The sequence below is a fragment of the Hippoglossus hippoglossus genome, chromosome 6 (assembly GCF_009819705.1).
Source record: "Hippoglossus hippoglossus isolate fHipHip1 chromosome 6, fHipHip1.pri, whole genome shotgun sequence".
Lineage (NCBI taxonomy): Eukaryota > Metazoa > Chordata > Actinopteri > Pleuronectiformes > Pleuronectidae > Hippoglossus > Hippoglossus hippoglossus.
In genome coordinates, this window is record NC_047156.1 from 7,484,366 (window position 1) to 7,511,754 (window position 27,389).

General features: G+C 44.8%; 1 protein-coding gene across 5 annotated transcripts in view; it reads right to left on the reverse strand.

Annotated features, from left to right (window-relative positions):
* The window catches only part of dusp8a (dual specificity phosphatase 8a), a 44,145-nt gene that overhangs the window by 11,920 nt on the left and 4,836 nt on the right, over positions 1 to 27,389 (reverse strand). For 4 of the 5 annotated variants that reach the window (XM_034587074.1, XM_034587077.1, XM_034587076.1 and 1 more), the window contains exons 2-3: positions 25,322 to 25,718; positions 15,156 to 15,294 (exon numbers count right to left, since the gene is read on the reverse strand). In XM_034587074.1, coding sequence (XP_034442965.1) covers positions 15,156 to 15,294; positions 25,322 to 25,558 — 376 coding nt within the window. In that variant the 5' untranslated portion in view covers positions 25,559 to 25,718. Of the gene's footprint in view, positions 1 to 15,155; positions 15,295 to 25,321; positions 25,719 to 27,012; positions 27,136 to 27,389 lie in introns of those variants that run through there. The other variant, XM_034587075.1, reaches the window with a different exon arrangement.

Consider the following 27,389-nt stretch of genomic DNA (forward strand, 5'->3'; position numbering starts at 1 on the left):
CGAGACACAGAATCTTGTTTTTCAGATAGGTATCAGTGAGCAGATCCATGGGTGGATTGCCGTTGCTGTGAAGCACATCATATTTCCGGTTGGATTAAGACTGTGCCAGTGTGTTGAAAGCTTACTTGTCTCTTAAGATGAAGGAACGTGAGCGACCTCAACACGCTTCCTGCACTGGTTCATGTCTAACGCGCCTGTGTTTGGACACTGTGTTCTCATTGTTGAGGATGAAAAGGTCGCGAGGAGAGGAGAGGAGAAGAGGAGCTAAAGAAAGTGAAGCTGTGGAAGAGGGAGGAGATGGGGAAAGAAACAAAAAGCAGACAAAGGGAAGACTAGAGATGATGAGAAGACCAAACAAGCTTGTGGTTGGCAGCCATCATCCATTTGACAGGCCACAGACTCCTGGTACTTTACTATGGAATGACAAACATGTCGGCCACAAGTCCGGCTATGGGAACAAAGCAGCACTCAACTTAACATAACCGCTGGGGGAGACTCAATGGTAACTGAATGTTAACTAGTTTTAATGCAAATGCAGAGGCTATAAAAAGAGTTTAAAGACGCAAATGCAATAATAACCTTGAAAACAAAAGAGAAATTCATTTAATTTGATCAACTTTTTATGCATTAAGCACAAAAAGGCCGAAACATATCCATAAGACTCGTATAATTTATGTAGTGAAGAAAAGATTGAATTGAATTTATTGTGTCTATTTTATTATAATTAGTCCATGAATGCTTTAGTTACAGCCAAAGTTTTGTGAGGTCACAGTGACCTTGACCTTTGTCCACCCCCGAGTCCAAGAGAACATTTGCTCCAAATTTAAAGAACTTTCCTCAAAGATTTCCTGAAATATCACAAGGTCCGTGACAGGGGGGCAAACATATAATGTCCCTGTTCACGGCTGTCACTGGACTAGAAAGTGAAAAGGTACCGTTAGTAGGTCAAACGTCCCGTCTGACCGTCTGCTCAGTCTAAGGTTGAGAGATCACAGTACGCTGATTACATTCAAACCAGGTCAGATGAGCTGCGAGTAAATCAAGTCATCGTGCAGCCGGCCCCTGCATGCTCCAAAAAAGGCAAATAAGCTTACACAAGATGTCTAGTTAGGGGGCCAGCTGCATGCTGACAGACTGACCTCATCTCATCGCCACAGACCCCTGGATGATCACACACGGGTGAGAACAGCCTTACGTCACCCTTCTGTTTGACTACGGGTCACTGAGAGCGGCAGCGAGAGGAAATAAGATGGGCTTTGTAGAAAAAAAAAATACAAATCCAGACTTTGGTTTTGGGAGCGAGTCATGACTGTGAGCAAACACACACACGCACACGCACACACACACAGACACAAACATACACATTGTTCCTCCTCTGCAGCTGGTTGCAGCAGGTGTGGCACTCCATAGTGGTCAACTTGGGTTATTGCGCTTCAAAAACACAAATAGTCGCCCTGGTTTGTGTCCACACTTTGTTTGCTCTATGTGTGTGTCAGTGTGTGTGTGTGTGTGTGTGTGTGTGTGTGTGTGTGTGTGTGTGTGTGTGTGTGTGTGTGTGTGTGTGTGTGTGTGTGTGTGCGGCCCTGAAGCAGGTTTGAAACGCAGGACTTCCTCACACCTGCCAACAGCAACAGAACAAAGTAGCTGTTGGTTGATGTTTTAATGGTCAAACTCCAAAAGTAAATACCCCGCCCCCCCAGTCTCTTTCTACCCCTCTCCTCCTCCTCTAATCCTCAGCAGGGTAACAAGGCTCAGAATAGTAGGTGTGTTAATTAGAGGATTACAGCCAAGACGCTATAAATGACAGCCAGGCCTTCTTTATTGACGGCACATGTGTGCCCCGCTGTGACAGAAATAGGTGGGACAGTCACTCTGGACACCCCCCACTTCTGACATCTCTTAGATTTAGAGCGTGCTTTTATGGTAGAGGGCTTGTTACTGGGACGACGGGGAGTTTACACACACACACATACACATGGTGACCAGCCAAAACAGACAGGGAGATGAGCATGAGATAGAGGAGCAAGATAGAAAGGGAAAAGATGCCTGAGGGGCCTTAGAGACCAGAAAAACATGGAGCAGTGCTCCGAACAAGGTGTGTTTTAAATGGTGCAAACAGGGTCTGGACGTGGCTCGTGCACAAGGCAATGAAAGTTAAAGCTTTTAGATGTTAGAAAGTCCGTCTCTCTTTCAAAGTCAGTGTTAATCTCTGCACCAGACAACTGCTGGGTTCAAAGAGCATCTACTTATGTGTGGTTATTAAATCATGGTGCAAGTATCATGAATGTAAATCTTCTATATACTGAAATAGCAGGTGAGTTATGGAAACTGTATGATTTATTTCTCTGTATACACCTTATAAGTATCTGTATGTACTTACAGGTATTTAATATTATGTTTTGTACATTAGTAACACAATAATAACCCTATTTTATTTAATTTGATGTTTATATTATTACTCTGCAATGGCAAAAAATACAATTATTGACTTATTCAAGTTTTTTTTCCAATGTTATTTTCCAAGAATTGAAGTTATACAGCAAATGTGATGAATAAATATCTTAAACACCTTCTCAATAGTAGAGTGAGAAGAGCGACTCCAATCATTGTAAAGAGCCATCTGTGTTTGACAGTGGACTTTACTGTATCTAATCTAACACGGAAATCACATGTTATTGTATTGAGGACTATAATTAAATGAATATCTTTACTATAGATTAATCTGCTGAGTATATATGCATATAACATCTACTCTCTACGCCAACACTAGTGACACACTATTAGTTCTGATTTAATGTTCCAGATCAAATGAAGCTAATCCGACCAATGCAAATAATTATTACTAACAAAAACCCTGTACAGATATTTATTAGAAGTCAAATGTGCCAGGTTTGTTTGCACTAGTGTCATAAAATAATTCAAACATTTTAATCAGGGCAGTTCCCCACTTCCTTCCCGAGTGAGACAGGCAGCGACAGGAGCGCCATCCTACACCACAGATCATCTGTCAGGATACCATGGGAAAGAGAGACGTCATTCTCCGGATAGGTCAGGTCAGAGTGATGAAGACTGAGTTAATGTGTGTGTGGGTTCATCTTGTGTGTGTGTTGCAACCATGTGTGAGGAGGATGATCCCTACAAGGTGAGATGAAGACACAGAGGACATTGCTGCAGGGGTTAGGGACCTGGCAGACCGTTATCTGCACTAATATACATAAACACAAGCATATGTGCCCGCGCACAAGTGTGTGTCTGTCTCTGTAGGTACATGCATATTGGTGGTCTGTGTGTTGATAATGCTGGTTGTCAGGGGATCAGTAACAAGGCTGCTCTTGCAGTGATGTAATGCCCACAGGCGAACACAGCTGCCATGCCTGGGGGGTGAGGTAGTCACCAGGGGAGAGAGAGTAGAGGATGGATGGAGGGGATGGAGCAAATCAGTGTGGGGGAGGCACAGAGGAGGGTGAGATGGTGGGTGATGGGTGCTGGAGGGGAGAGGGGGTTGATTGAATCCATGGGGAAACTGTAGCTGAAATGATGTGGGTCATTTCTCAAGGGGACATTAGTCGGGAAGTGGCACGTGCACATACACTACATACAAGATCAATAGTTAATTTATTGTTGGATTTGATATTTATTGATCTAAAACAGAAAACCTTTGCAACACAAAGGTTATAAAATGCACCAAAATGAAGTATTGCACTGACATCTAACTGACGGAGGCAAGTGTTAATATTTTGTCCGACTTCCCTCTCCCCCCTACAGAGCAACCTTACTCCCCTTTCACCACATTTTCAGACACATAACAGGAGCTCTGATTGAGAGATAAGGTCAAAGAGAAAGGTCAAGGAGGTGTAGACAAGGAAGAAATCTGAGGAAAGAGCTTTTTAGATCTAAAGATTATACCGGAGGGAGGTTTAATGCGATTTAAGGCAGCAACTACTTGGTGATGTGGATGTGTGTGTGTGTGTGTGTGTGTGTGTGTGTGTGTGTGTGTGTGTGTGTGTGTGTGTGTGCTCATGCAGGAGATAGTTTCATCTCTCTCTGTGCAGCCTGGAGGGAGGCTTGCTTGCATCAGTAATGCAGTAGACCCCCTGCCCTCCACGCAACTTAACCCCCCGGAGGAGCTCAGCACTCGGGGCTACTGCACCAGTAAATCTGCCTCACTGGCAAGAAATTGGTTTACACTCACAAAAATATATACACTCAGTCGAGCAGACCCACACACACACACACTGAGAGGAAAGAAGAGGGTGAGCTATCAAACACACCAAGGGGGGTTTTCAGGACCAGACGGGCCTTCATAAACCAGATGAACTACTTAAAAATCCCAGTTGGATATGTTCAGTAGTGTGTGTGTGTGTGTGTGTGTGTGTGTGTGTGTGTGTGTGTGTGTGTGTACTGTAGGGGCACTGTAAAGACAAATATGAAATGCTGCTGGTTACCTCAGGCATGTATATAAGGCCTTTTCATTGCCGATGAGCATATGGAGTGAATGTTCATTATCACCCACAACAGAGGTTGTGTATACTCTGTATATATATACACTGATATTGTAATACATTGTGTTTCTGTATTGCGATGTGCAGGAACCATGTGTATTAGCGTGCAGAAATGATCACTCTGCTCTCGTCTGATTTCCCCAGAGGAGAGTTTGTCTGCACAGGTTCACTTGAGCAGAATGGATGAACGGTTGTTTCAATCTGAATGCTAATCGCTCAAATTGGCTTGCACAGGGTTTCCTTGCAGCACTCGAATGCAGTGACACACTAGAAACACATCGAGCATCTCTCATTGTTTCTCGCATGTTGGAAACTCTGACACACACACACACACACACACACACACACACACACACAGTAGCTGTGCGACAACCATGATGCTCTGAGAGAGAGGAGCTGACTGCAGATCAGTTTGTGTTTAATGAGCTTGTGCCGCTGCGACACACGGAACAACAGGCAGGTCTCAGATCAGTACAGTGTTAATTAGCTCCTATCAGCGCAGCAGGCAGGCTGACAGACACGCTGCCCGCGCAACAGTGCTGGAGGCCGAGCCATCTGGTCCGCTGTTAGTTACACACACACAAACACACTCCTCAGTGTCTACCAGCGTCCTGTCTACCTGTCTCACAATTAGCTCAGCCTGTCTCAGACAGTACCAGGGTGTTTCTCTGTCCTCTGTAGGGCGGCTGTCTGTGGCTGTGGCTGAGCATTACCATGAGTTTCCCCAAATATTCTTTTACACAACACGTATTATCGCATCGGGAGAAGGAAATATGACTCAGAAGTGACGGACTCAGTTTTTCCACTTCCCTCTACTGGATATTAATACTATTATTTTATTTTTATTTTTTCCTTGAAAACGGAAGATTAATTATAAGATTTGTGCTCATTTTCCAGCAAGATCAAATTTAAAATTTATACAAAAAGATTTTGGTGAAAAACACAATTAAAAAAATCTATTTAAAGAATTTTACAACATTATAACAACACATTACTGAACTCGTAGTCATTCAGCAGCGTCCTCTCACACAATCTGCAGATGAAAGGCGTTACACCCGGAGGGCCAGCATTTAGGCATACAAGACATGGTGACAGCGGCTATCGCTACACTGGATCAGCTTTCCTGCCATTACAGGCCCTTGGGACCGAGTATGTGTGTGTGTGTATGTGTGCATGTTTGTGTGTGTGTGAATGTGTCACATCCACAACCCGACAGTGACATCACTCCGACAGCTACAGAAGAACAATAGAGAAGGAATTACGTGATGCCATGAGAGGAACTGGACAAGCTGCTGCTGTGTGCGCCTTGCCAACTCCTTCGTGATGATTTAATATGATTTTTAAAGCCTTTTGAAATATAAAGAAACAAACACATGCTTGTACACATGCTGAAATCCCTGGGCATCTGCTCCGTTCAACCCAGGGAGCCCTGATGTCACTTTTATCAGAAACAGGAAATGATTGCACAACACGAGGGGAAGTGGCCTGTCTCTGCGCTGCCTTCATCTGTGTATCTGTTTGTGTTTGAGAGACTCTTCAGTGTGTGTTAATGTGTGTGCAGAGGGGGAGGACATCAGAAATTACCGGGAACGATCACAAACTGTTACGATCCTTAATTTGGGTCCTTGGGCCTGCCTGGAATGCCAAAATTAGCCTGTTGCCATGGCGATGGAAAGATCTCCCGCCTTTATCAGGAAGTGGCAGCAGCCCCTGAGGTTCAGTCCAAAAGTCTGTGTGTGGTCAGCACGTATTTACGGTAATAGGGCCTCGGTTACAAGTCTGTGTACATACCAGGAAAAGTGTTAAAACTGGCGAAGATTAGAACTTTTCGCTCTGCTACAGGAAACTAGTCCACCCCTCTACCAGCGAGCCTGGAAAAGAAAATCCCCTCCTTTTTTTGGGGAAAATAATTAGTAAACTGCACATTTAAATAGATTTTCTCAGACTGTAACACACTTCAAATGGCTGCCAAGACACACAACTTCATCCACATGGCGGTGGTGGAGTCTATATCAGATGAAAAAGAAGAAAAAAACATGGCAACCAAGGAGGTAACTAAGGAAGCAGCGCTGCGGCATACCAGAGATAAAGTGCATCAAAGACGACACAGCGATAAACAGGAATCCACCATTGTTCCCGGGAATGACGGTATGACAGGAGTGGCAGTGGGCAGTCCGAGCATTAATGGAATCTGGTGGATGCGGGCCAGCTCCGAGTAGGATAAACGAGCATAATTGTGAGCTGCTCCTATTCCCCTTTCTTCTGCCTTTGGAAATTTCCACTCCACATGTGTGTCAGAGACATCAGGAGAAAATGCCTCCGTTGTAAACTGTCGGCACTGCAACCAAACTACCGTGCCCTTGGCCCAAATTCATGGTGAGGTTCGAGTTATGAGGTGCTGATGGGGGTGTAGCACAGAGAGGGGTGGGGGTGGGGGGGAAACGGCCTGGGTTAGCACGCTGTTCAGCTTCAGCTCCTGTTGACCCGATGTGTTGACACTGCCTAGGTAACAGTTTAAACAAACTATTTTTATTCCATCCTGCATGAATGCATGACAGGGGTGGGTTGGGATCTTCAAAAGGTCTCTAGATAGATTTCGAATGCAGCAGGAGCCCGGAGGTATGCACTGTGAATGCACTGTATACACAAAGCAGCTTAAACAACTGTGGATTTAGGGCAGTGTGGAACAAGCACCGTCCCACAGGATTTTTCAACCACATTCACTCTCGATAAAACTGGATCTCGAATGAAAGGAGATGAAAGGTTGTTGTGCATGTTCTGGATTAAAGCCTAAGGTCTATATTTAATGTTTCTCCCAATGCACCATGTATGTTTGTATCCAACAACAAACAAATACTTCACATTTTATGGATTATTTTATGAGCCTGAGCCTCATAGTTATATATATATATCAACCAAATTTGTAAATGCTATATAAAAAGTGTCACTTGACAGCTTTTTCCGGGAACTACACCCTCTTACTGAAATTGTATTTTCTTCACCAGAGACTTAATTTCACTTTCATTATGTTGCAAGTTTACATTTGACGTGTTTGATGGCATAAATGTGCATGTTCTTTATTCTGTCTGCATTCAATACGTTTAAAAATGAAAAATATGGTGCGCACTTTGCCTTTAAGTACATCTAAGCTTAAATTTCAAGTGTGTTTGTCTGTGCTGACGTCTCGAGCCCTCGTCTCCGTCCGCACTACTTACTTGTGCACATATCACATATGCATGGTCCTGGGAGAACATTTTATCCTGCTTATAAATACTATGTTTCACTGTGTGTGTGTGTGTGTGTGTGTGTGTGTGTGTGTGTGTGTGTGTGTGTGTGTGTGTGTGTGTGTGTGCATGTGTCTGTCTGTGTGTGTATATTACCCATGTTGTTGGGACCTTAAGGTGTTTGGTTTACACTGTCACATTATGGGGACAAAAAGCAAGTCCACATCATTAAAAATCATACAATTTTAAGCTGAAGCATGTATTAAGGTTAGGTTAAGGATAGTTTTAGATTTACATTTAGTTTAAGGTTAGAGTGTGTGTGTGTGTGTGTGTGTGTGTGTGTGTGTGTGTGTGTGTGTGTGTGTGTGTGTGTGTGTGGGCCCTCATATTCAGCAAGGGATCCTTAGTGATGGAGGAGAAGGGAAAGAGGAGCAGGAGCAGTGAGATCACATCATGCTGGAAACATTTGGCAACGGCTCACATAAACACACACGCACGCACAAGCATGCACGCACACAGATGCACGCATGCACATACACACGCACACACACAATCGCTGGCCTGTTTTTGTTCTCCGGTTTTGAGGGAAAGAAGGGGAAAATGACATCAAGCTCATCATGTGAGGCCAGTGAGACAGACGGAGGGGGTGAGAACACTGGCAAAAACAGAACATTGTTACATAAAAAATCATCTGCGTCTGGGCCCCGTTACTTTATTTCGTGTGTGTGTATGTGTGACTGAGTGAGTCTGTCCGTATGGGCATGCATTTCCTCGCTTGCTGGACTGTGCGTGTGCAAGTTAAGCATTTACACACCACCTCATCAAGGTGTGCGGAGAAAATCAGAGCTCGTTAAATACTTGCAGAGTGACTGTTTGCAGAAAACAGAGCATTAAGTCACCGTGCGTCTCCGTGGCTTCTTAAAGTCTGCAGCACTTTTCAGAGCACGGAGGTGATGTCATAGATATTTTTGTGGGGCCATTTTCTTTGACCTTTGTCCTCCCTCAGTGCTGGCTGGGGTGGGGTGGGGTGGGGTGGGCCTGGTGTGAGTGTGTATGTGTGTGTGTTTGTGTATCTACAAGTCAGGGTGAGAGCACCGAGGCCACTGGCGCCAGATGTGACGACCGCAGGAGTCTGGGCCTAAAAATAGAGCTCTGTTCTCAGCACCGTGAAACAGAAGAGGAGAGAGGAGAGAGGGAGGAGGAGGAGGAAAGAAGGGGAAATGGAGGAATAAGGAGGGTGGGGGTTAAAAGAGGCTGAAGGAGAAGTGGAAGGAGGGATGGACAGGAAGGCGAGGTCATTGAGAATAATGTGTCAGATCTCCCCTGGGAAGGTGAGCTCACCTCCTAATGGCACCACTGGCTCCTTCTCAATGAAATCATTGATCTGCTGGACCTCCCCACAGCATAATGGAGAGAGGTCAGATGGAAGGTAACAGGGGAGGAGGGAGGGAGGGGGGGCAAGGAGGTGCAGAAAGGGCAGGCTGGGAGGTTAACAGACGCAGGAGGAAAGAGGAAAGGCAACGAATGGAGGAGGGGCTGTGCGTGGACCTCAGGCACGCACGTCCATTATTATTGTGCAACCTCTCTGACCTGCACTGAGGCTAAACACAACACACCTGGAGGAAGTAATATGCTAAATAATCACTCGCAAATTATTTACAGCTCAATTGATAACTTCAAACCTGATCACAAGGCAGAGACTCAAGATGCAGATGCACAGGCAGCACATCTGGGCGTCGAGTCAATGCAGGAGACTGAAAAATTCAGGAAAAGCAACAAAATCATACTTTCTACAAGTACGGCAGCTATAACAGTGATGTGTGTATGTGTGTTGTGTGGACCAATATGCAGGTGTGTGTGTTTGTCATGGTAGAGTTGTGTCTCTCCTGTCGGACTGGTTCAGAGGATGTGGAGACGTTCAGCTCCGATGAGGCTGACAAACACTGCACAGGTCAGCATGACCGTCTGTCTCACTGAAAAACCTGCCTCAGTCAAGAAAAACCTCTTCGACCACACACAACTCCGACTGACACACACACAAGTGGACGTGAATATGCAGCCAACTGAACGCCTCCATACAAACACAAGTGAGTGTGTTACCTCATCTCAAAAGCTCTCCTCCGGCTATTTTGTCTTCGTTTGTTTCCTCCTCCATGCACTTTAAAACTTTGCCTCATGCACGCGCTACTTCATATGCACATATTCATGCAGACATGCGCATGCACACAAAAACATGAATACACACAAACGCACACTGACACAAAAAGACCTCCTCATGCAGCACATTGGAATGTGTCTGTGAACGGCTGCATTGTGAGATTCGGTCTCCCACCATTACCTCACCTCCTCAGCTTCTCTCTGATGCACGCGCACGCACACACGCACACGCACGCACACACACAGTCTCCCTGTTGTATAACGGCACAGAAAAATGACACATAACTAAATTGACCTTTGTACCTCTGTCTGTGCAGTCACACCCTAACCTGATCTCATCAAAGCCCCAGGGTACACAGCAGCTCCTGTGTGTTTTGAGTGTGAGTATGTGTGTGTGTAGGTGAGAGAGAACTAGAGGCACCTTTCATCTCCTAATATCTCTCATCAGTGTGTCATCGCCATGTCTCGTCCTGTGTTCTTATGATTGAGCTGGCGGCCTGACAGCTTGAGAGTGAACATGCTGAGGCGTAAAATAACAAAACAGTGTCCCGGTTACGTTCAGCATACAAACACTGCAGTAAATACGATTTACTGCTCCTCATAATGTACTTGGACAAGAAATGATACAACTATTAAACTGAATCTTCTCCCTCTTCATCACCCTTGTCCATAAAGTCTGTCCAGATGTTTGCATCTGGAAAAACATTACATCAACACCATGAATCTAATATGCACAATGACCTATACTTATTTTTGCCACTCTTTAGCATGAAGCACACCTGTATTTAAATCCGATTAGTCGTCGGCACTATGTAGTATGGAATGTGGAACTGCTCAATTCTCACTGAACCTGTTTAAGTTATGCATGACAGGTGGAGGTCAGAAGTCACAACTACGCACCTATCTGTCTATCTGGATTACACATTGTGGACATATAGTTTGGTTGATTGCTAACTAGTTTTACTGTTAATTATTCTAATGGTTTATTGTGATAATTGATTCATCATATGGTCTTTAAATGTCAGGAAAGAGTGAAGGAAGTTCTGCATACTTCCTTGTTTTTTTTCAACAATAAATCATTTCAAAATAAATCTGTGGATCAAATGCTCGTTTCAGCTCTAATAATTAAAGATAATGCTGGAGCGTATGTGAAGTCACATGAGTTCATGCTGCCTTCCAACTCTGCCAAGCGGAGACTCATCCGGCTCGTGCCTTCATCACTGCATCCCTCATCTCTATCTCATTTCCTTGTGTGTCGCCTTTTTTCCCCACTCGCTGCGTCTCTGTGACCCACTGCTGTGACACTTTGGTGGTAATCCTGCGAAAAGCACTGGCAGATGGTGCTAGAGAAGATTGGGTGCAGTGTTGCACATCTGCAAACACACACACACACACACACACACACACACACACACACGCACACACAAACACACAAACACACAAGAACCTTTTATACTTGTTTTTCATTAGTTTTTTTTTAATTCTCGGCTGTCAGCTTACAGCACTTTGACAAAAATATGTGCGCTATGAATAAAATGGTATTTTTATCACCACCTCCCGTCCTCTTGAAACTATTATCCAACTTTCTCTTCATCTGAAGTCACAACATTTTCCACTCTTTCTCCTTCTCTCTTTTCTCTGATTATTATACTTTCTTTTTGGTCACCGCAGCTTCCTCTGCTACACGAGTTTCGGATGCCAGCATCAAAAAGTTTCGTCTTGGAAGGAACGCATCAGAGCTGATGTGACGCATTGCAAAGCTAGACAGTTGGCACCAGCTAACATACCACCTAGCTACAGACGAGCACACAGTGTCGTCTTTTTTTGTGGGACTGTGTGCTGCAGATTGGTGGGAAACACGCAAACTTTAGAGCCACTGGGGAGGCAGCTGGCTCCAACCAAGAGATGATGTTCTCCTCCTCTACAACACACACACACACACACACACACACACACACACACACACACACACACACACACACACACACACACACACACACACACACACACACACACACACACACACACACAAAGTCAGAGCTCTGAAAAAGGCAAGACACATCAGCCTGAGCTCCAACTGGGTGAGATCATTGCTGTGGTAAAAAATAAAAACCTCCTTCATGTCCTTAGAGAACCATGTTTCTCACAAACACTTTCACACAGTTCATGAAGAAGTAACACAAACACATGCAAACACGCATGATCCCAGCGTGCACGTGATTTCATGTGCACATAAATTATTTCCAACAGCCCTCACTGCCACATCCGGTGTGAATATATATATATATATATTTTTAAACTAAACACAGAGGGAGAGTCATTGGTCACACACATTACTTGAGTCATTCACAAAACAACAATGGCTCTATTGGGACACAGCTCCATGACATCATCTACATGTCGGAGGTGGCGTGCTCTCAGAGCCTGACTTATTGATTATCTGTGAATGGAGAGAAATCTTAGAGGAGCCAGTGATTGTTTTTTGGATCAATACATTCCCAGTACATGCACTTAGGTTGTGTAACATGCTACTCAAGCAGCTTATCTGCCAATCTCCACTTGATTAACTGTCCCAGTTTACACTGGTTGAATTCATTAAAAATTGCTGTAAAACAGATGAAAAACAAAAATCCACATTAGAAATGTTTTTCTCTGCGAAACTCAACTCTCTTTGGAAATCCTCTTCCCCTCAGACAGCAAACTTAGTAATAATTGTTTTATTCACCCTATCCGTCCCATTTATGGATTCTTTTCTTTTCTCCACTCTATCTGACCCGCTCCCCTTCCCCGTCCCCACTGTGTTATCCCTTGCATGATTTGCAGTGTGAGTGTACTGTGTGTCTGAGTGTGTGTGTGGTCTGCATGTGTGAGGCTGAAAATAAGTCGTCAGTCAGATATGAAGTCATCACAGGAATTATTAGCATCATAAATCAGAGGCTCGGTAGAGGGGGGGAGAGGGGGGTGGAAAAGAGGGCGGTAGGGGAAGAGGGGGAAGAGGGAGGGTAAAGAAAAGAGAGATATTTTATGGTACCTTGAAACTTTAACAACGTGAGAGGAGGAATAAAAACCAAATTAAGCCAGGGATGAAGAGAAAGAGACAAAAAGGAAGGATGGAAAAAAGGAGAGCCTCAATAAGTGATGTTTTTTAATCAGTTAATCTATCTGTTTTTTTGTTGCCAATTAAATGTCATAAAATAGTGAAATATGACCATTAAAAATTCTTGTTTATAAAAATATTCTCCCTGCATGTTTGAGCGTTGAGGTCGGAACACAACCCCGGACCTCAACGCTTGCTCGTTTCAGGAACCTGACATGTGTGGACTTTTACACTGAACCATCAGGGAACTGTTACCCTGAACCATCAGGGAACGCTTCATTGGAAACTGATTGGAAAAGTGCTTTCAATAAATATCTGGTAGGTGACTGGATGGAGTGCCATCGTCTACCACAGTTGCTGAAAGCAGTCGGGGGGGAAGAGCGAGAAGCGTTCACCTGTCGTCACATAGGACCTGCCCGTGGCTGCCAGTATTTCTCTCACATAGGACGCAAATTGGTCCGAGTCACTGTGTGCCTGCTCCCTTGCAAAACAAATTCTTGGTTGCAAGAAATCCAGACTGGGCAAAGAACTTAAAGTCATGTCATGTTAAATAGTGTATCTCAAGCATTTTCTAATAAGGATCACGAGGCAACTGTTCAAAATCCCTCATAAATAATTTGCCCTTTCCATAACTTACATCATCCCGTGAAAACTCTGCATTGCCTTTGACACACAAGCAGATCCTGCAGCACTCATCCACATGACGTCATGATGCACAAACGCATGCATGCAAGCAAGCAAGCGTGCAGACGTGTACACGCAACGCCCTCCATCTGCCCACCCGCACACACGCATACACAAATAAAGTATCACGTCTGCACAGACACTGGCTGCTAGCTCCACTGACCCCAATATTACAACAACCCAAACAACAGCCAACGCCATTGGCTGAGTCCTCTAAGGGAATATTCTCTGCCACTGTTGTCGTGGAAACAGCAGAAAAGCGGGGACAGAAATGGAAGGAAAAAAAAATCTCTTTTTTTCCCTGACAAGAAAAATGTAGCATGAGTGAGCGGAGGAGACTGATGAAGAGGAGGAGGAGGTAATCGCTGACAAGGGGTCTTTCATTAAGAAGGGAATGATATCCGATAAAAAAAAAATCCAGGATTTCAGAGACAATCAGAGTAGTTGTGTGTGTGCGTGTGTGTGACACTGAACATGGTTGTGTGTGTGCATACAGTATGTGTGGGTGTGCCCCAGCCAAAGCATGTGCTTAGTACATCTCTGTGACTGCGACTAATTGTGGAGCCTGGGTGCTTTGAGGCAATCCTCCTCAGCATCTATGAATGACTCATGAAAAACGCGCTAATCTCCCAGCAGAGGGAGAGGGCTGAGAGGAGCGGCAGAAGAATGGGGATGTGGGGGATGCGGAGAAGAGAGCAGAGATTTGCCCGAGCGGCATTACCCCTGCGTCTTATTTCCAATCTTGACTGAGGCAGATTACGCTCTTTCTGCGCTGACACATTTGCGGTGGATTCATAAGCCTCCGCTGGTGACTGTGTGTGTAATGTCATCCCTCAAAAAGCTGCAGCCACCGAAATCGAGATGTTATTAACTCAACGAGGCTATTAACAAGTCTTGCTGGGGCTCAATTATAAGTCTTAGAGTGCTTAGTGGACGTTATGACAGGATAATATCTGTGGTAAATAAGTCCAGAGGATTGAAGTTAAGCTTCAGCTTCATTTCAGTGACGCTGTGTAAGAGAAAGACTCCGGGGAAGCTTAAACATCAAAGAGTCATCAGAGAGGCTTTGTATCCATGCAGCGTGATTTCATACTTGCTCCTCTTCCTCCTGTCTCAACATATACCTGTAAACCTGTGAAAGTCTGACGTCTGCCGATTAAAGAAACGAGAAACAACAATAATGTGACTGAGGAGAGGAATGCTTTGTCGTGCTCATCAGTGACATCTGCTGACCAAACTATGCCACGACAAACAACTCCATTCAAACCAGCACAGGGATGAAGGGGACACACACACACACACACACACACACACACACACACACACACACACACACACACACACACACACACACACACACACACACACACACACACACACACACACACACACACACACACACACACACACACACACACACACACACACACACACACACACACAACTTCTGCTCACACCACCATCATCATCCACACACACACACTCTCGTACCAGTGAGCAGGGAGACTTTGTGGAAGGTGCCCTCCAGCTTCCCCATGAGAATGTGCACAAAGCCGTCTTTGGACAGATGCCCCGCCTCTTTGGAACTCTGGTCATAAACCACCACTTCCTGCTTCCTGCCCAGCTCCACCTGCACAAAAGGATAAACAACAAGGAAGAGAATCACGTTGATTATTCATAAGTGGAAAACATGTCATGCATCCTGCACCAACAGGGATCTAACATCTATGTGGCATTTATGTTATTGTAGTGCATCATAGGAACTGGAAATGTCTTGTCTTGGCTGAGTGAGGCAGTGAAATTGTTACAAGACGTTCTGGCAATAAACACAATTGAGCTGCTGCGGGGATCACACCTACAGTTTTCTAACCCTGGGAAAGTTTCTCTTAACATGTGACCAGTTTGCTGCATTAGTACACGGATGCAGCAACAAGGAAAAGAAAATGAACTTATAAACACACCTATGGGAGTTTTGAGAAAAAACACCGGCTCTGTTGATGTTGGTGATTACAACCGTCAGCATGAGGAAGTAGAGGTGTTTTTTTGAGTCAGATAGATTCATGAATAATCCATGAGCGCTGTGTATTGCACCATGCTGCTGTGACTCTAATGTTTAAGGTGGCGATACTGCAAAGAGAATTGTTTGTTGTAACAGTAAAATCATAAAAAGTGGCTTCACTGTACATTTGTCCATCGCTGCATCAGTGTGATGCTGTTTGTATCAGCTTCTGAGAGAAATGAGAGGATAAGAGCATGCGCCGTTGTGATGAATGTGTGTGTGTGTTTGCAAGAAACAGTGCGTGCATGTGCTAGTGCACATAAGCCAGCCATCCAGGCTTGTGTGTGTGCTTGTGTGTGTGTGTGTGTGTGTGTGTGTGTGTGTGTGTGTGTTGTTCCCCCATGTTGTCAGGCAGGCTTTGGTCACATGACCATGAGGCAGCGCCTACTGCAGCTATGAATCACTGCATCATTGAACCGCCACTGGACAGGAGAGGAGAGGGGAGGGCGAGCAGGAGGGTGGGAGGGATGGATCGAGAGGGTGGGGGGGTAGTGGAGTAGTGGGGCAGGGGAAGATGGAGATGAGATGGAGAAAGAGACAAGAGGGAATTGAAGAAAAGGATAAAGAAAAACCTGAGGTGGGGAAAAGGGGCAGGTGGAGGAGGGGAGACATGATGAGACAGGACGACCCACTGTCTTTGTTTACCTCAACAACCACCCTCCACTAAAAAACAGCCATTAGCTTAGAGGCAAAAATCGAAACACTTCCCAGCCCGTTCCTCACCCTCTGTGTGATGAAAGACACATCGGGGATGAGAGCTCTTGGTATACACGGCGACGCGGTATGCATGGAGTGCGACTGATTACGTTTTCTGCTTATAGAGCAGCAGTAGCAGAGCGCCTTGGCAGACAGCCATGCAGGTAATTCAGACATTCAGCCTCTAAAGTCTGAATGGAAGCAACTCAGGTCCAACTTAACCCGACTTATCTGCCCGTGTCAAACACCAAATCTGACAAGAGAACATCAAAAGCAGAGGTGGAAACTCTGGTCTGCAGCATCAGGCACCATGTACGTACAAGATATGGATATATAGGTGTGTATTTATCAGTGAAAGGTATCAATGCTGAGTTAATTTAAAATACAAAAAGTTTACCCTTTGTTTTCTTATTTTAAATCTCTATAGCACTCATTTATTTGTTATTAAATATTCATCTTGGTGTCTTTGTTTTAAGTCCCATCCATCTTTACTAACCCTGGATAATTTTGGCTAATAATCCTAATGGGATCAGAACTACTTTGGGAGCTTGATCTCAAAGTGTGAGGATAACAGGCTGCACATGCAAATGCACACACCACATACTCATGTAAAAATAGAAAAGTGAATCACTCTGTTACTCACTGTCAAACAAGTGATGGGTGACGTGTTCAGGTTCAACAGTGAGTCTTTCTTTCCTGCTTTACATTTTCAAAACGTATGTTAAGTATATGTTATGTATCACTTCTCCTTTGTCTCTCCTCAACAGCAGTTGCGCTGTACTGCGACCAGCGAGTAGAAATGGGAAGAAGTGATTTCCGGCAGTGTGGCATTAGACAGATCTCGTCAAAATGTCAGCAATTTAGCAATATTTCATGCTGGAAAGTCCCACAAGTGAAACATTGAAGTTTACCATGTGGAAGGCTTCAGTTTCAAAAGGAGAGATCTACATCTAATTCTCTGCAAAGGGTTTAACCTGAGCCAGGCCTCACAACAATGATAGCAATCGTCACTTTTGAAATACATATCTTTACTTTTGTTTTTTTTTTAAATACACCAGTATTGGATCAGTGCTTGGTATCGGCCGATAACGGAAAGTCTAGGTATCGAAATTGTTATATGGAAGGGGTAGTATTTTTTCTCGTTATGTACTTACTAACTAGCATTGTATTTAGGTTTATGATGATAATAATAATATTAAAAATCAGCCCTAAGAGGTTAAAATAATGTATATTTAAAACTCCTTTGCGAACCTTGGAAGATTATTTCTGGCAGAATTAAATTACAACTTCTCTCATCCTCTTTGAATACAAAAGAATAGCAGCCTATAAATAGCAGTCTATATTTAAATGTGTGTATGAATACAGATAGTAGAAGATGAGCTACACATAAGATTTTGTGTGAATGCTGCTGGGCTAAAGCTAAGACTATGATGCAGTGTTAGAGGTCAATGACCCAGGGGAGCATGGGACTGGCTGTCAGACTGCAGCAGCGCCTCCCTGCAGTGCTGCAGCATCACCACTGTTACTACTGCACTGGCCCGACCGCTCTGATGCATGCACATTGCAGGTAAAACAAGGAATGCCCCATGGCAAAGAGAGAGAGGGAGAGGCGATGGAGAGAAACAGAGGTGAACAAATGGGGGAGAAGGGGATCATGGAGGAAGGTTGAGGATCAGCTCTGGAGGGAGGGGTAACGAGGAGGAGGAGGAGGGTGCAGAGAGGGACAGAAGGTGGCACTGCAAGACCAACTGCGACAATCCCACTGCAGCCAAGATTTACTTTTAACAATGTGAAGGCTGGCATCTCAGCGGGTCATTAACAAGGAGCGGTCAGTGGAGGGAGAGGTTATTTTTCTCCTGTCATTTGCAAAGGGAGTCAACAAGAAACTGCAAGGAACGCAGGAGACAGAGCAGATGAGATACTGGAGGAAAAGTGCCTTTCGGTTTTGTGTTGATTATGTGAAATTAGAAGAAGAGAAAATATGAAAAAATGGACGTGTTGCACAAGAAACAGTGAGAAGTCCCTGCAGCTTTCTCACTGACCCCGTGTCATAAAATATAAAAGTCAAGGCTCTTCTGTAGGGACACACATACACACTCCATGACAGGCACACTGAAGGATGACTGAACAAAGAACACATACTTCTGGTCTTGATAGTAAATGATGGTTAGCCTGGCAACAAAAGCTATCTGTGGAATTGTGGTAAGCCCGCAGCTTCCGCATACAGTAAGTGCTTGTGTAAGAGGGAGAAACATGGTTTCCCCTGACCCCAGCAATGCTACTGACCAGTGACAAGGTCATGTGCTGAGCAGGACAGTGTGTGTGTGTGTTTGTGATCTGTGACACAATATCAGCACAAACAATCTAAAAATGGCCCAGCACATTCATTAAGTGCAGCCTGGGACCTCTCAGTGCGTCCTCTCCGGGAAGTCCCGCTGAAAACGAGTCGAGTGCAGTTTGAACTCTCGTTGACCAACGGCGTTTCCAGCTCAAACTATGCATATAAAACTGTGCGGAGCCGGATAATAAACACGAGAGGAAAATACCGTGCATTTTGTTGTCACAATCGTTTTTTAACAGGGTCACAAGGTGCCACACCTCCCGCTACATACAGTACATTGCATACTGATAGAGGACCTGCTGCAACAGGCAGTGACCTCTCCGAGCAGTTCATGTTTCGGTTTAAGACGGAGTGCGACATATACGACTCGCCACTGTAAAGATACCACCTCGGGGCCAGATGATGTCATTGACTGGCACTGGCAGCTGCCACTTCCATGCATGCTTCAGTAGGTGTGATGTGTGTCATGGAGCTCCTGTACTCCTACCCTTATGAGGACCAACTACAAAATGAGAGTTAGGTTACAGGTTTAGCAGCAAGTTGAGGATTTGGATGAACGGGTAAAGGAATGAAGGCCATCGGTGGGAAGTACAGTATTACAATCGTGAGTGTGTGTATGTGTGGGGGGGTTTCAGACAAGGATGTGAAGATGTGGCAGGGTGGTGAAAGTCCCCGATGTGTGTGCAGTGTGAGGTCACCACGGATCATTTAGGAGACGTGGTCACCTGATCTGGTCACACCCTCTCACCGCTGAATGTCAGAGGACCTTTAACACACACATGTACACACCAGGTCCCACACAGGTTACACACTCAGACGCAAGTAACGCCTCCATACATTTACATAGAAGTATTAAATATCTCGGTGATTCTCAGTCGTTCTGTCCCGGGCTCACACACACAGTCTGAAGTAAAAGGGCACATGCATGCTGCAGATCCGGTTCTACCGCGCTAATCCTCCTCGTTTTGAATGTAATCAAAACCACATTTTATATCTGCAAATCATCTGTGACTCTTTTTCTGTTTTTCCTCAACATCCTAAAATGTTTTTATATACATGTCAGTCCCGCTTCACGGTGCCGTACGTTATGTCTGAAACTATACACACTGCATGAGCATGTGTCTATATCAAACAGGCGGATCTTTAAAACAAACAATGATTCATGTCATGACCTCATCAGAGCAAACACATGACATATCCGGCTCTGGAGAAAAATCACCAGCAGCTACAGTGTTTTTGTTTGAACTTGGCAAAAGGAAAAAATGTGAATGAAACACACACACAAAAAAAAAGGACAAAAAAAATTTCCCTTGAGTTTGCCCTCCGGGTAATCTGGCAAACAATCCACGCAGTGAGTCATCAAGTTCCCAGTTCTGCAGCTACTGTCAAGGCCAATGACACATGAAACACTTGTGTGCTGTCCTTTATTTTGAAATACTGTACTGCAATTACTGGAAACTTCTGTATTCAGAACAATACTATTGTGGAAACTGCTTCGTGTTTTCCCAAACACATGACCAGTGTCTATACCGTGTCTGACAGACATTTCATCATTGTTTCCTTCAACATAGTCGCAGCAGGAACACTCACACTCGATTCTTCAAAGCCATCTGTGAATTTCCCAACGTGAAACTTATCATTACAGAAAGTCTGATGGAGGATAAACACAACACATGGTGCATCATCATTGCATAAATGCTCCAGTTGGTCAAATGGAGTTTCCTCCTGTGCTCGTTCAATCCTGACAGTTAATATCACAGTCGACATCACACGCCCGTCTTCTGGCTCTCTTTATTTATAAGTGGCCATTAAACCAGACAATGGCTGCACTTTATTATCATGACAATTAAGTTGTATCACAACACTTGAAGACAAAGTACAGTGTAATTACGAGTGCGAGACTTTAAGACTTGAAAAGCACAAAAATTAAATGTGCAAGTATATATAATATATTATAGTTTCAATATAAATCTAGAATGGCACTCAAAGCACGTATATCCACCAAGAAACACACAGATATCAGTCCCCTAAATATACCAGATTTTTTTCAATCTAGATCCATAAAATATTTTCTGAGTGAAAATGTCAATAAATTAATAAATAAAATTAAATGGGTTTCACTCAGACTGCATCCTTACACCAAGTTTCATGCTAATCTGTCCTGTAGCTTGTGTGAAATCATATCTTCCTCGGTGGAGGTAAAAACAGCAGAAAAATGTGAAAACAGCTGTTTTTTTCCATGTTACCAGATTGATTTTTGTCTTTTTTTTAAACTGCTCTCGATCCATTTCCCTGTCAGTCAGATTATTGATTTGTTGAGTACTGTTCTCTGCTAAATAAGTGGAATTGATTCAGGACTTTTAATTCATGTTTTTTGTCAATTACCACAAAAACAAAATAAACCGATTAAACTTCTTCTTTCTTGATGATGATTTCAGCATCAGACTGATTCCAGATCAGAACACATGTTCTTTTTTCCCCAAATTTAATGGTAAATAAACAGTGTTGCGTCACATCTGGATGATACCCAGTCCATTTAATTAGGTCAGTATGCTCATCAAGTGCGTTTTTGAGTTTAGGGCCAAACAATTTGTGTCCTCTAAGTAGGTTGATGTATTCTCTCTACTCTTCTGGGTCATCATTCATCACACGCTTGCCTCCATGTCTTCATACAGGAGGAAGGGGGCTTCCCCGGGCTGACTGCTTGTAGTAAAAACCTCTGGTCCATCTGTCAGGGCCTGCCTGGCCCACTGTCCCCGTCACAGCAGCAGGGATTAGCCGGGCTTAAGCCAAGAAACCAGCCACCTGCCCTGCAGCCTGTCAGAAGAGGCATAAGGAAGCCCGGCTAAGCCTGCTCCATCCCACTCCCATCAGAGATCCACTACCACCTCACCTACTGTATCCAGCTGCCTCTGACCTACATGAATACACAGCATTAATAAAGACATTATGAAGGGGATGGGAATGAAAGGGGAGAAGAAAGACGCCACCAATTTGATCGCCGCTGTGCTGGTCATGGATGTTCATTCAGCTCGGTTAACTGAAGCGTTGGGAGCTTCTATGAAAGGGTGAGTGCAGCGCCTTGGGGGATGCAGGCTATTAGTGCTCAATGGGAAGTGAGGCGGGAGGCAGCAGGGGAGGAGGGAGGCAGCAGCCCATCCATGAATACCCTCAGTGCTGCTCTCCCGCTTCCTGCATTCACTTCCCCAACAAAGAGCCACAATGGTGTCCTTTGCTGTCTTGGCTGGCTGAAGCTTCTCCTGGCGATGCTTAGAGCCATGTGGGGGGTAAAGTGTGTGTGGTGTGTGTGTGTGTGTGTGTGTGCGCGCGCGCGAGGGGTTAGCTGGGAGTCGGCTTTAACACCACGCAGCCTGTCTGCACGTGCCCAGCCCGCAGCCTGCCAGTGGCCGCACAAAAGGGATGATGTCATGCTTAGCCAATAACAAAAGAGTCTGGCTCCGCTGGGCCCTCCTCTTTCACCCAGCTAGTTCCAGCTTTATCCAGCCTAGCATTAATCGCACGCCTTATCCTCTTTACTGGGGGTGGGAAATGGATAATAACAAACCAGCCATGGGGCAACAGAGAGGAAGAGGAGAGGAATAAATGATGGAGAAGGGGCCAGTGCAGGAAGGCTTTAGGCTATGCATGTGGGAGATAGACAGACACGCAGACAGAGCTGTCATGAGACTGAAAGCGAGATAAGTCAGAAGGAAGCAGGGCTCTACAGGGTGCCGCAGTGTGAGATCTGCCAACCACAGGGCCCCCACATTGAGATTTACCCAATAGACACAGTATAGAAACACACTGGAGCTTGCTGCACTGACAGAAGTAATGAAACGCTCACACTTCACAGCTCCCCCAGCTCCAACTTCTTCAGCTTCTCCAGCTTTTCTTTTGTTGTTGTTTTGTTGCTGTCTAATTCTGCAGACGGCGAGAGGAGGTCACGCACCATCACAAGCCAACATGAAACCATTATCTGAGCTGAGCTGCATCGTTTGGTCGGGGTCAATCACACAGTCGCTACAGGACGTCCCGTGTGGCCTTCAGGCTCAGCAGCTTCTTTTGTATCCAGGTACATGCAGCAATACAAGAGGCTTTTACACAAGATCCTTGTCCAGCGAACAGTGGTAAACTTTAGGTGAGAAGAAAGGCATGTGGGGACGACTGCCAGAAGTCCTCGCAGTAAAGCAGAATTAAAACTAATTGGAATAACAGAGTCTGTGAGAAACAGCAGGCGCATTGGAACTCTCAGCCAACGTAGCAATTATACAGACGCTATTAGCCGAGCTGAAGGTCGTTTGACTTGAGAAAGTAACAATAATCCACAGTTCTCATCCATTTTACCATCTGACCATGTGGAAAGTGTCCGTCACCTACAAGCGTTAACTGTAATCCAACAGGAGTGGCAAAGCAATAATCTGCAGCAATAATGTATAATTATTTGCCATTTGATGGGCAGGGCGTGTTTTTGGGTTGATTAAAGTTCTCTCGCCGCGCAACCAGATGGAAACACAGACTCAGTTTGTCAGCTACTCAACTCCAGAGCTGATATTTCAGTATATAAATACACGCAGCAGCTCATAATTCAGTCTCATAAGTAGGTTTAACAGAATAAGATGCGAGGCATGTCAGACTCTCCGACCTGCTCCTGGCAACAAGGAAGTGAAACAACAAAAACAAAAGCAATGGTTTTTATAGACGATGCTATTCAAACCCAGTGTGTCACACCTCAGGGAAGAATTTCAGTCAACTTTTATGTGTCATCGGCTTCTGGGGGGGGTCCGTGTTTTACTGCATTGGGTGTGTCGTGGTTAAAAGTAAGAGGTTAAACAAATACCTAAATATAACATCTGGAGAAAGAGTGCAGACAGGAAGAGGAATCTCATCTGCAACAGCTGCAGTTTGTCTGCTGTTGTGTTTCTGTGCATTCACGAGCTGCTCGGAAAGTCTCTGTGAAGTCGTCGTTCCGACTTTGGTGCGCTCAGTGTGTTTTGATGTCGGAATGTGGAAAAACACGGACGCTGTCAACAAAATGTGTTGCATTCATGTGTTTAAACGTTTAAACAACAACTTGACACCTCTTTCCAATATTTGCACAATATCAAAGAGCAAAGAAAAAGGACAGACATGATAATAAAACATGTGCATGTTAATCATGAAAACGTCTGTATTTGCTATAAAGTTTGGTGTTGCTTGTGAGAGCTTGATATACAGTGACATTTGACAAGTTCACATTAAAAGCTACAATTTAGAGCTGATTGTAAAATCATGTTACAACTTCGCAACGATTCTCCGGAGATATTGTTCCTGAACTTTTCCAGTGGGGAACTTTCCGATTATTCCGACACCACATAAAACGCACAATTTGTCCAGTCATGTAAATCTGTTGCGTGATGAGGGCCCAGAACACATCGCATACATAGTCCCATACACCCCCACACACACCGCCCTCCGCTTAGGTTTCCCCTCCCCGAGTTCCTTCAGTTTCACACAGCGACTAAAAATACAGGAGTCAGCATGCCACAGGTGGACGGGCCATGGAAAAAATGGCTGTCATATTCAGAGGAGAAGTCATGGAAAACGGGAGGATCCGATTTCAGGGCCACTGATAAACAACAAACCTACAGTAAGCCGCTCCGTCTGCCAAATATAGCGCCCGCTAATGTTGTGCAGGCATGGGCTATAGCGCAAAAAGAGATCGATCCAGGACCACATCAGTGCACGGATCCGACTGTGGGAAAGAGATGGAGATGTTGGGGAGATGCAGGGTGAGAACACCTGCTGACGTGGGAACTGGAATCTGAGACGTCTGGTGCAAGGAAAATCTTACTGTGACAAATTGCTGCATCTGCTGAAAAATACTGAACATGCATGATATAGAAAGCATTGCTATACTCCAGTGGTACCTATTGAATTTTTAAAAAAGTGGCTCCATGTCCTTTTAAAGAAAGAATTAGTCAACAAGATATTTTGTCACAGCGGTTTTTCTGCAGTCATTTTTTTTTGTGCTCCAGCGCTGATTCTGCTGAAACAAGCACGATTATGCTCACTTGTCCTAACGCACTGCACTGTAAATGCACCAGTTTTAATTTCCCACCCTCATCTGCAAAAGGACTCACTCTAGTTTCTCTTCATATGTCAAATTTTACTTGGCACAAATGTACATTTTAAGTCAAACAATCAGCTTTTTAACTTATGTTTTGTTGGTCTGTGGAATCAGGGAACAGAATGAACGGGATCAAATTTTGATGATGAAAGTGGATTAAAAAGATCAATATTATATATATATATATATATATATATCAATATGAAGATCAATATTCCCTTGATCCCTTAATGGATGTTGATAATTCATCTATCCCTCTCACAAGACGGAGAGAGATACAAAACTAGCTCTGAAGCTCCAGCCGCTGTTTTGCTTTTATCAGCGAGGTGGACGTTTACTACACACACGCTCTGAATCCAGTCATGCACTTAGATAAAGAGGCTCTTTAATCACTTGCCTCACATCTTATCGCCCTGAAGAGCGTCACCCCTCAGGTACTCTGAGCTTTAACTCACCTTCACCTTGCCGTTGAGTTGCAGCAGCTCGGTAACAGACACCTTGTCCTGCTGCAGCCGCCTCTTCACCAGCTTGGAGCAGCAAACATTGACCGCCCCTTGCACGTGTGACGCGTTGTACTCAGAGAAGGTTCGGCTGTCGATCACCAGCAGGCGGCCCGTCCCTCTCTGGATGAGGCTCGCCAGGCGCTTGATGTCCATGGCGCTGCGCTTTGTCGGCCCTTTCTCTCCCGCCATGATGATGTAGGAGAGGCGGAGTGGTAACCCTGGGTCACAGACGTGGGGGTGTTAAGGGTTGGGTTGAGGACGACGAGGGGTAGATGAAAGAGGCGGAGGAGGAGGCGAGGTCAGCGGAGGAGGGATACCACCGGAGCAGGCGCTGAGAGATCCATGGTGCCTGCAAAGAGGAGGAGGAGGAAGAAAACGAGTTAAAACACTGTCACGTTGCAACTACAGTCTTCTTCATGGCATTTGTTGGATTATTGGAATGACATTACAGCTGCGATATTCATAACTAGCACTGTCAGTTGCTGATCATGAGACATCGAGGGCATGATCACCTCTCGTCCTCTGCTTCAGTCCAATCATTCCACAACTTTCCAGCAACTAAAACAATTCAAACCCCACTGCTAAGCGACAGTGATGGAGTAGGTGCATAAATTTCCAAACCGAGGCTGCGTGCGCGGTGTATTTTGGGACATTTGTATTATCTTTTATTGACAGACCTTGGATATTAAAATAGCTACGATGCTAAACATGAAAAGAAAAGTTATTTAAAGACTGAAAAGCCAACTGGGATTCATCAGTACAAAGATCTGACGGAATATCACACGTCCAAATACAAAGCCAAAGACTTAACTTAGACATGCGTGACTATTAAACAGTGGTGTGTGTGTGTGTGTGTGTGTGTGTGTGTGTGTGTGTGTGTGTGTGTGTGTGTGTGTGTGTGTGTGTGTGTCTGTAGAAGTGTGTGTGCGAAGGTTGGTTGTTGTTGATCGAGGGGGTCTCTTGCGCGGCAGCTCTTGAAACAGGAAACTGAGGGCGTGAGATAAATTAAGCCGGGGGAATTCAGAGAGCAGGTCTGGACAGAGGCGACCGGCCTGTGTGATATCCTGTGTATGTGTGTGTGAATGTATGAATGTGTGTGTTGCGGAGAGCTGTCCATAAACTTGATGAACTGCCTCCTCCCATCTATCACCAGTAATCACTCTGATCTTCCTGGTGCTCATGTTCTCCAAAGCACTTGTACATTTAACATGAGACACACACAATTGTTTATCAGGTTTAGAGGATCAATGACAGCATGTGTGTGTGTGTGTGGGAGACACAGCACCGGTTGTTTGTGAGAATGTGAAAAAAACAAACACATGTAGGTTGACGAGCACTTTCTTAGTCAACCAGGTGTCAAGCGACAAGTGAGAAGGTCAGAATGTGAACGCAGTCATGTTGTTTTATTCATCTCCAGGCACATGGTGTCATGAAAAATGAATGGGCCTCTTCTCATTTACCCCGAAGCCTAAACGGAGGTTTAAACCTCGGTTGAAAAGGGAGAGTACAAGATGGATGGATAGTGGAGAGGGGTTTAAGTTTAAAAATCACAAAAACTTTGAATGTCTAATGTGTCATAATAAGAAGTTATGAAGGCAGAGAAATGTCTATATGCAGCTGAACAAGAAAAACATTTTGCACACCAGAAAAGTGGTGAGCAGGTGGGGAAGAAACCCGAGACAGAAAGGGAGAGGTGGAGAGACTGGTGTCTTCTGATCTGATCGTGTCGTCCAGGTAGCCCTGCACCTCTGCTTTTCTCCTCTGTTCTGACACAGGAGAGAGGAGAGAAGATGGAGCAGGGGGGGGGGAGGCGATGGATGTTATTCAACCAGGATCTCTCCAGCCTAGCAACTCAGCCAGTTCAAGGCAAGGGAGGGCACAGTTGTGAAGATGGAGCAGGGAGGACAAGAGATGAAGAGAACATCACTGTTTGCAAGAATGAGGGAGGAGTGGAGTGGCCGAGGAAAAAGGGAATGATAAAATCGCTTTAAGTCCTCATATAAAATTGGCTGATCACAAA